Below are 10,658 nucleotides of genomic sequence, written 5' to 3'. Positions count from 1 at the left end.
CCCTCGCACCGGCTTGCCGGATTTGCACTCTGCCTGCAGTCCCAATTTTCTCCTTAGAGGGCAGCAGCGGGGCGTCTCTGGGACGCATGCGCTCCAATTTGCGCCCGGGGAATTAAAAGAAAGGGAGAAGAAAAGCTCTCCCAAAACACAAGCTCCGGACAAAATCCAAGTGGCGGGGAGGCGCGCGGCCTGCACCTCCGGGCCTTGGAGCGCCTCCGCCCTCGTCCGCGTCCCTGGCCTCGGCGTGATGCGCACTGACTGGCCCGACACGCAGTGGTCGCCACTGTCCCCGCACCTGGACGCTGGGGTGGCCGCGTCCCAGGCGCGAGCGCGCGCTCAGACTCCCGCGCCGGCGAGGATTCTCGCTCTCCATGGGGTTGAGGGCCTGGCTTCGGACCGCCTGCTGCTTCTGCCACTGTCCTTGCCTGGAGGAGCCCTCTCTGCCCGAGAAGGAGCCCTTTCAGGTGGGTTCGCACTGACTGGCCCGACACGCAGTGGTCGCCACTGTCCCCGCACCTGGACGCTGGGGTGGCCGCGTCCCAGGGGCGATCGCGCGCTCAGACTCCCGCGCCGGCGAGGATTCTCGCTCTCCATGGGGTTGAGGGCCTGGCTTCGGACCGCCTGCTGCTTCTGCCACTGTCCTTGCCTGGAGGAGCCCTCTCTGCCCGAGAAGGAGCCCTTGTTCAGGTGGGTGCGCCGAGATCTGGGGTCACCTGGCCGCAGCCTGGTACCGCGGGTGTGGATCTATGCCCCTCTGAACTGGGGCGGTGGGCTTTGTGTTAGGTCACACTGACATTAGTTCAGCCTCTCGGTGCCTTACCGGGTCTCTTGCACGAAATTTTTTAGACTTAGAGGGACCTTCGGTAAGATTGTTTTGACCAAAAGTGCAAATCCTGAGACCCAGGCGGATGCCTTGTGGGACATGCCAAAGACTCGGGGACAGTGCCTTGAACGTGGAAGATCAGGGGAGAGTGTTTTTTTTGGGGGGGGGTCATAAAACACAAGTGTGGGTATTCGTGAGGTATATCACAGCAAAGTAAGCAACTGTGGATATCTGTGACACTCAGCAAAGAAGTTGAAGAGTTGGTCATTCATTTTATTACCAAAAGAAGAGGATTTCAGAGACTGAGAACGAGGAAATCTTTTCACATAAAAAAATCATACTGTGTCAGAGACAGCCTGTTTAGTAAGATGTTGATTCATTATAGGTTAAATTATGAAATGTGAGGAAATGTAATTAATGCTTATTAGCTATGTGCTAAGAGGCTTTGTGAAGAAATCCTAAACTACAGTTTTGTTTAGGGCTGTGATTTTTCAGCAATGATTTTATGTCTTGAGTTGCCTGAAATTAAGACCCCACTAGGTCATTCCTTGGGGGTACATATGACAGAAACAGCATATTTAAAATTGATTTAGGAGCGTCTATGAGGTGATATTCAAGGTTTGAGTAAGCAAATGGTGAAGCTAGAGTTTCCTTCTAATGTAGTGTTCAACTAATGTAATAATGCTTTCACAACTCTTTCTAAAGCATGACTTATCTTTTTTTATTCTATCAAGTCCAAACACTGCCCTCAACTTTCAAGATCTTACATAACCCCTTCCTGCTTGTGCGTTCGTGTGCGTTCGTATTTTCCAATACAGTAAACACCCTGGGGGCCGGGGATTTAGCTCAGCGGTTAGGTGACCTGCCTTGCAAGCGCAAGGACCTGAGTTCGATCCCCGGTAACAAAACAAAACAAAAAACCCCACACTGCTCCTTGCCAGTGTAGGAACGATCCACTCTTAGTCTCTCCACATTTGCCTCTAGAGGTGACCTTCTGCCTTGCTTGTCTTCTCAAGCAGTCTTCTTTGAGTACATTGCCCTTTGTTCATCATCTTCTCCTGTGATTTAGGACTTGTAATTTATCATTTGTTCCAAGTTTACTCCTTAGTGAGCACACATGTATGTCATGTGTAATACATACATACATACATATATATATATATATATAATACATAATATTTTTATTGGTTTTGCTGCTAGTATTTAGATTTCTAGATTACTGTGGGTAGGGAGAAAATGAATCTTCTATCCTTAGTTTAAAAGGCAGTGGGTAAGAATCTAGAACTTACTGCTTTGAGTTATAGACTTACAATGCTTTTAGTTACCTTGAATTTCAGCCTTCTGCTTAGTTTCATCCTCAGATCCTTGGGTGCTTCCAGTATTCTTTCTAGGATTGCTATTTTAGTTAATAATTTTGGCTCTTTTAAAATCTAGACCCTTTCTTATCTTGGCTTATGTGCAGTGGATGTGAATCAGTGAGTTGTGCAAGTGATTTTAAGAAGACAGGGCCAGGAAAAAAAAAAGAAGACAGGGCCAGTTTGAGCAACATAGCATATTATAATGAATCAGATTGCCTGGACTGAGTCACCTAACAGGATGAGTGGGCATAAGGTATTAAACTTATTTGTGCCTCAGTGTCCTCATTTGTAAAATGGGGAAGATAATAGTATACACCTCGAACGATTGCAGTGAGAAATGAAAGGAGATAATATGTGTCAAGTGCTTAATACAGTGTCTGACACATAATAAACACTCAATAAATTTTAGTTGTTATTAATTATTGTTATTCTTCTGAGCATGTGAATATGAGTGGACTGGCCTCATGTGGCTCAATCTGGCACCATTTCAAGGTCACTACTTATAAGAGCAGCTTATTAGTGGGCAAATGGAACAATGCTATGTGTGCACATGGTACCTGCATGTTTTTTCTAGTACAAGTCAGTTGAAGATCTGGTTTGAAATTTTTCTGTTGTTTACTTTTAATTTTTTAAATATACAATTCAGTGATTTTTGGTATATGCCCAAAGTAAATACACGAATGCAGTGCATATTCTTCAACCTACAAAGAAGCACTATACTCTTTAGCAGTCACATTTCCCTCTCCTCCCGCTCCTTACCATACCACCCTCGGCACTATGAATTTTCCTTTTTTTTTTAGTACTGGGACCTTTTTAGAACTTGGGATCTTCCACTTTTGAGGCTGGTGGCAGAAACACTGAGCTAAATCCCTGGCCCCTGGATTTTCCTATTCTTAACGTTTGGTATAAATGGAGTCCTACAATATGTGGCCTTTTATGTCTGGCTTCTTGCACTTAGTGTAAGTTTTTAAGAGTTGTGTTGTAGCACATATCAGCACGCCACTCCTTTTTTATGGCCGAATGATATTCCATATATGGTTATAACACATTTTGTTATTTGTTTGTCCATTGATGGATATTTAGGTTGTTTTTACATTTGGGTCATTCTGGTTTGTTTTTTTTTTGGTACTAGGGATTGGACCAGCCCATGGTTTGGTCATTCTGAGTAATACTGCTGTGAACATGTGTGGCCATGGTTTTGGTTCCCATGGATAAAGTCTTGGGAGTGGAATTGATGGGTTATATAGTAACTGTTTAACTTTTGAGGATTTTCTGTATTGTTTCCTGAAGAGATTGGTGTGAAATATTGATATAGTGAAGTCATGTGGCCAGATGGTCTGAATTATTATTTTATTGAGTGCTTCATTCTTTGTGACTTTTCCTCCCATGTCTAAAAATATAACCGAATCCTTTGCTGTCTACAAGAACGGTTTTCAAGTTTTATTATATTCCCCAGGGCAGGGCTGCCTAGCAGCGGTGCCATCAGGGAACATAACACTTGTTATCTGTGTGCCTGGTCACCTCCAGTCTTTTCTCAAAACACAGGAGGGAGCCAGGCATGGTGGTGCACATCTATAATCCCAACACTCCTGAGGCTGAGGCAGGAGGATCACCATGAGTTCGAGAACAGCCTGGGCTACATAGCTTGTTCCAGGTCAGTCTCAACTATATAGTGAGACCCTGCCTCAAAAACAAACAAACAAACAAACAAACAAAAAAACCAACCAACCAAACCAAACCAAACCAAAACCAAAAACCAAAAAACACAGGAAGGACTCTTGTTATTTTGGGAAAATCGGCTCTTAGTCTTAGCTCGTTTGCGATTCTGACAATGCCACTTTCATTTATTTTTTCCAGCACTGGGGATCAAACTCAGGACCTTGCTCTTATGAGGGAGGTGCTAAGCTGAGCTAAATCCCTGGCCTGCCTCTTACATTTTTGCCACTGGCCCTTTTGCTTTTTCTGGAACCTTGAACCTATAGGGGCAAGAAAGTCTGTACCTTCTCTGATATACATCTGTGCTTCTCTCACCCACTGGATTGTTTTCCTTTCCCCTTTATCTAGCAGTATTCCGAAGAGTGCCTGACTCACAGTTCATCTTGAAGTCACCATGGCCTTCAATGACCATTCGCTGCTGTCCTTTGCCTCACACACAAATGTCTTTAAAGAGTTGGCAACTGTATCCCTCATCTCCTTCTTCACTGGTATTATTTTTCCTATGAGCACCTGGTGAACTTGCTAAAATTGCAACCTCTGTCCCACATCTGTCCCACAGATGTGACTTGGTCGGAATGGAGCCTGGGAATCTTCCTTTTAGTAAAATTGTCAGGTGGTTCGGCTGAAGTGGTCTGGTGACTGCCGTGGAAGATCACAGCTCTAGAAGCTTACACTTGAGATGGGATCGAGGGATTATCTGGCCTTTGTGGGGCAAGCCCGTTTAGGTAGTTTCTACTGTTTGCCATACCCTGAAATCTGGTTTCTACCCCTGCATAATTGCATGAAAATTGCTCCAAGAAGAAGAAATTGGGTCGTAGGTACAGTATTTCTGTGCTGACTGTTTGTTCCTTCTTTTACATTGCCTCCTCCCTGGGTTCCTCTGAGTTTGCGTCCTCTGTCTCTTTGCCTGTGATCAGGGTCACCGAACCGTGATGCCTTTGCCCATGCCCGCTATCAGTGGAAGCACATTTTTGTTTTCTGGACTTCTCAAAGCTCTCCTCAGAGTTGAGAGTGGTAATCCTAGCCACTCAGGAAGCTGGGGCAGGATGACCCCATGTTCAAGGCCAGATTGAGCAATTTAGTAGGACCTTGTCTTAAAATTAAAAAAAAAAGGACCCAATGGTCTTTGGGTACAATCCCCAGTTCCATAAAAACTAAAACAAACCTCTGCTTGGTGTTATAGGTCCATATCAATTTTTCCCCTTGAAACATTGGATCATCTCTCTAAAAAGTATGGTGTCTCTTATCTTCCTTTTTTTTTTTAGTCCCTTCTGCATCCTGTCTAGTATCACTGTTATAAAGGTGGGTGCTGTAACTGTGGCAAGATCAGAGCTCTCAGCTGGGGTTAGAGAGGCTGAATCTTCCCCACCTTCATATCCCCTCTAGCATCCAGACGGTGCACCCAGAGAGCAGGAACGGAATATTTTTTCATGAATAATAATTACCATAGAAACATTCACTTGTTAATTTTTACTATGTGTACACATTTAAAATTATTTAAAGGCAAATATTATGAAAAATAACAAGGTAGCACTCACCTTAGGAAGGAAATTATTAATGACAGAGTTGAAGTTTCCCCCACGTATTTTGGTGTCACCCTCCTCTTACTGCCAAAGGGGAATTTTAACCTCCATCTGTTTATCGTTCTTGAGCTTTATACACGTGGTGTATCTTGCATGTAGGCTCTTGCAGAAGTGTTCCCTCCCTCCTTTCCAACCTCCTTCCCTCATTCCTTTCTTTCTTGGAAGTGCTTGGAACTGAACCTGTAAGGACTTTGCTCGTGCTAGTCATGTACTCTAACACTGAGCTACCCTCCAGCCCTTTTTATTTTTGAGACAGGCCTCAAAAAGTTGCCCAGGTTGGCCTTGAATCTGCAATTATCCTGCTTCAGTCTCCTCAGTAGCTGGGATGACAAGTGTGGACCAGTATGTCTGGCTCAAAATTTCTTTACATGTGTACATTTTCATTTATTTATCCCTATGATTACATTAGATAGGAGTTAGTTATTTTCACTTATAGATGAGAAACCCAGGACCTAACAGAATTGAAATAATAAAATCAAACTCATAGCTAAAACGTCAGAGAGCCAGTATTTGAATCCATTAGTCTCCTGAGCTATACCTCCAGGGCCTGAGTCAGCATTTCTTTTTTTCTCTTTTTTTCTTTTTTTTTTGGTACTGGGGATCGAACTCAGGACCTTTCACTTGTGAGGCAGGCAGTGGAACCAGCTAAATCCCCAGCCCAAAGAGCCAAGTCCTTTTTTTTTTTTCCTGAGTCAGCATTTCTAACACAAGGAAGCTTGAGAAGCCTGTGTCATTTCAAAGTCCATGCCTTGTAGAAATTCAGAAAAGTCACCATTTTCCAAGTGTAGCCTATTTATGTTCTAGAGATTATTGGATGTCACTGCCTCAGCCTTTGTTTTTTTTGGGGGGGGGTCTTTCCCTTCCTGCTTTCTATGTTCCTCTTATTAACATTCCTCCATTTAGATGTTGGAGCAACCTGGCCCTATAAACCCAACCCAGCGGGAAGTAGGAGACCTGCATCCTATCCTAGCTGTTAATCAGCTGTGGTTTTGGGAGGACGTCTCTTAATTTTCCTGGACTTTAGTTTCTTCCATAAAATGGGGAGATTGGAAGGGCCGCTGCAGGCTTCCTCTTCCTAGGGACTCATGTTGACTGACATTCTGTGTGAGCTCATGTGGAATATACACAATAAGGATGTGTAGGAAGGAATCTGACGGCCCAGGAAGTGTGAATCTTAATCATTTGTCCTACTCTTCACCTGCCCAGGGCTGCTTCATAAGTGGCTAGCTGAGTAGGCCTTCCCTTTTTTTCCCCCTTTACTCTTTTCCACTCCTGGGCCTGGAACCCAGGGCCTCACACGTGTTAGGCAAGTGCTCTACCACTGAGTACACCTCCAGGGCCTGAGTCAGCATTTCTAACACAAGGAGGTTTGAGCACAAGTCCAGGCCTGGAGGAAGGACTCATTGCCTGATCTTATCCTAAGCTTCAGTCCCAAAGAAAGCCAAAGGTTTGTTCAATCTTTGAATCATATACTCACTGATTGCTCACCTTCCATGGGATTGAAGTCATGTAAGGACTGAATCATACAAGAGTCATCTTGTCAACCACCTCTGTGTGGTTTGAGCTTCTGTGTGCCATGCTTCCCTACACTGACCCTAAAGTAGGGTAAATAGGGATCAGAACAACAGTAAGGATGTTCCAGTTTGCATTGAGGAGAAGCTAATAGTGAAAATGGCTGTGTCATTGATCATTTGTTATAAAACTTGAGGGCCAGGCTGGGGATTTAGCTCAATGGTTCCAGCTCCTGCCTCGCAAGCACAAGGACCCGGGTTCGAGCCCCGGTACCAAACAAACAAACAACTTGAAGGCCAGGTATTTAGCTCAGTGGTTCCAGCTCCTTCCTGCCTTGCAAGCACAAGGTTCAGAATTCGATCCCTGGTACCAAAAAACCAAACCAAACCAAACCAAAAAAAAAAAAAAACAACTTGAGTGACCTTTTGGTTCAAGATTTTGTTAGTAACTAAAAGAAATATTTGGGACATGTGTTATAACTTCCTTAGGGCTAAGACAGAAAATTACTTCAAACTTGCTTAGCTTAAAACAACAGAAACCTGGGCCAGGGATTTAGCTCACTGGTTCTGCTGCCTACCTTGTGAGCACAAGGACCTGAGTTCAATCCCCAGCACCAAAGACAAAACAAAGCAAAACAACAGAAACTTATTCTTTCATGATTCTCTACGTCAGTAAGTCTGAAATCAAGGTATCAGCAAGGCACAGTTCCTTTCAAACTCTAGGAATTGTGAAACACCCTCTCTCCTAAATCCCCTGTACTGGCAATTTGAGTTCAGCGCCTCACACATGCTAGGCAAGCACTCTGCCACTGAGCTACATCCTAGGACCAACACCCAGAGGAGTCAATCCAGGTGTTTTGCTGCTAGGCACATCCCCAGCCTTTTATTATTATTATTATTATTATTATTATTATTATTATTATTATTATTTTTAATGAGGTGTGATCTAAAGCTACTGTGAATGCTTCTGCTGATTGCCGTCTGACATGTTATGGCTTAGATCTAAGTTGTCCTCCCAAATTCTCATGTGTGTGGAAGGTGGAGGTGCTATACTCATCAGTGGATTCATCCATTGATGAGTTTAGTAGCTGAAAGTGCTGTTAGGGGTTGGGCCTGGGTGCAAGTGGGTCACTGGAGGTGTGACCTGGAAGGGTGCGTACTTGTCTCCAGTTCCTGCCCTCTCTTCTTCCCTTCTGCCATGGGTTGAACACTTTTCCTCCTCCATGCTTCTCTGACATCTTGTTTCTGCTTTGGAGAGAGCTGACCAAGGAGTGAAACCATGAGCCAAAATAAACCTGTCCTTCTTTAGGTTGTGGGTGTCTGGTGTTGTGTTCCAGTAATGTGAGAATAACTAAGATATAAAGGAAAGGCAGAGGTCATCAGTGTGAGAAGAGGTGCATCGAACACTAGTAACATTTTGAGCTAGAGTTGAGAGAGGGTGTTTATGGTTTTTCTTTTCTTTTCTTTGTGAGAGAGGTTTTGCTGTGTAGTTTAGGCTGGCATTGAAGTCACTGTGAGAAAGTGTGTTTTAAAGCACGTGGAAAATCAAGGATAGTGAACAATGAATTAACATGAAATTTTGTCGATTTCATTGGAATTGCTTCAGACTTTGGCTTTGAAATTAATATCATCATGGGAGATGAAACTTGAGTCTATGGTTATATATTTTTTTTTCCTGGTATGAAGCTCAAACTCAGGACCTTGGGCTTGTGAGGCAGGCACGACGCCACTGAGCTAAATCTGCAGCCTGAGTCTATGGTTATGATCTTGAGACCAAGGTTTAGAATTCTCAGTGGAAATCACCCAGTTCTCGTCCTGTGAAAAAAGCATGTCAATCAAGATTTAACATCAAGGTGATATTATTTTTTGACCTTGATGGAATTGTGTGAGCTGAGTTGGTACCCAGGAATGCTACAGTATACTCTGACTACTATAAGAGCTTATTAGAGCATTTAAGAAACCATGTGTACAGAAAACAGCCAGAGGAATGGGCCAGTGTTGTCATCCTGCACTGTGACAATGCTCCATCATGACAATTACTTCTAGTATGGCAATTTCTATACAAATTTTACAGTGTGTCCTCATCCTCCTTATTCATGGTATCTGGCATGTGTGACTTCTGGCTGTTTTCCAAAGTCAAGATGACCATGAAAAGTAAAATTTTTGAATTGAATTAGGATATCAAGGCAGCCACGACAGCAGAACCACAGACCCCCACAAAAGAGGACTTCCGGAGTAGCCTCAGAGAGTACCAAGAATAAGTGTGTTCAAAGTGAGAGGATTATTCTGAGAGGTATTAATGGCAATTTGTTTTTTACTATAATACATTTCAAAATCTAAATGTTTATTCATAGTTTTTTATCATATTTTTAGACTGTGTTGCCCAGGCTGGTCTTGAATTTGTGATCCTCCTGTCTCAGCCTCTCAAGTAGCTGGAGTTATAGGCATGTGCCACCATGCCTGATGGGAACCATTTCTTGCCAAATTTTGGGGTCTTCTGTTGTTCCATGGCTTGTGGCAGTACTCTTCAGTCCTTGCCTCTGTCTCCTGTGTGTTTCTTATCTTCTCTCTTTCTATTTACAAAGTCATCAATCATTGGATTTAATGTCTAACTAAAATCCAGGATGAGCTCATCTCAAGATCCTTAACTTAATTACATCTATAAAGCCCCTGTTTCTAAATAAGGCCACATTCATAGGTACCAGGGATTAGTACTTGGGTATATCTTTGCTGGTGGCACTATTCAAACTTTTGGAAAAAAAATGTGTGAACTCAAAGCATTGGTTTTTATTGCATTTTTGTAGCATGGGTTTCTTCCATCAGTGATAAAAGCACATTTTTGCCCTCTAAGAATCCATTTGAGCATGAGTTGTGGTCTTGGATGTCTAGTTGTAGTCACCTGTAAGCAGAGAGAGGCCCAGGTCTTCTGACGCCATAGAGCTGAGTGCCACACAGTATGCAGCACAGACACCAGAGGCCTGCAGGAGGCTGAAATGGAGCACAAGGGAGCTGGTGCAGTGTAAATTCCACAAACTACAAAGTTACTTTGAATCTCTTCAGGGAAGTATAATTCTCATCCTCTCCTTTTCATTGGCTGTTAATAACTGATAAATGTCATCTCCATCATTGGGTTGTTCGAAGGTCAAAGAAGAAACAGAAAGAATTAACATCTATGAATGAGTTGTAAAACATTGGTGACTTGCTTAAGCTACCTAAGCGGGCCATATAACCAGCTTCTTTTTTTTTTGTTTTGTTTTTTGTTTTTTTGAGACAGGGTCTCACTATGTAGTTGAGAATGACCTGGAACTCACTATGTAGTCCAGGCTGGTCTCGAACTCACAGTGATCCTCCTGCCTCAGCCTCCCGAGAGCTGGGATTACAGGCCTGCGCCACCACGCCTGGTTTAAACCAGCTTCTTAATATTTTGCTCTCTGTCTCAGTGCTCACCTGCAGCATGGTAACAGGATCGATGCATAAGCCTGTGGGCAGTGAAGAGAGTAGATGTCAGGGTTTTACTCTTCTACAGTACCTGGATTCCTGTTAGGGAAAAATAATATCTGGTTTGTGTAAGAAGGTTACACATACAACAGTTGTTCTAAGCAAGAATCTGATTTCTGGAAATGGCCAACAGGTCCTAAAGAAACGGCACAGTTTGAGTCTTGCTTCA

The 10,658-nt window shown here is 43.4% G+C and overlaps 1 protein-coding gene across 1 annotated transcript in view; it reads left to right on the top strand.

Annotated features, from left to right (window-relative positions):
• The first annotated feature begins 479 nt into the window (after nucleotides 1-479).
• Mreg (melanoregulin) overlaps nucleotides 480-10,658 on the top strand; it is a 66,695-nt gene continuing 56,516 nt past the window's right edge. Inside the window, 1 exon segment of the mRNA XM_010611064.2 lies at nucleotides 480-687. Within this exon segment, the coding sequence (XP_010609366.1) occupies nucleotides 593-687 (95 nt within the window). The 5' untranslated portion in view covers nucleotides 480-592.

This window comes from Fukomys damarensis, unplaced genomic scaffold, assembly GCF_012274545.1.
Source record: "Fukomys damarensis isolate Sample0158 unplaced genomic scaffold, DMR_v1.0_HiC HiC_scaffold_16, whole genome shotgun sequence".
NCBI classification, from domain to species: domain Eukaryota; kingdom Metazoa; phylum Chordata; class Mammalia; order Rodentia; family Bathyergidae; genus Fukomys; species Fukomys damarensis.
The sequence above is the reverse complement of the archived record's forward strand: the minus strand, read 5'-3'. Positions and strand labels throughout refer to the sequence as shown.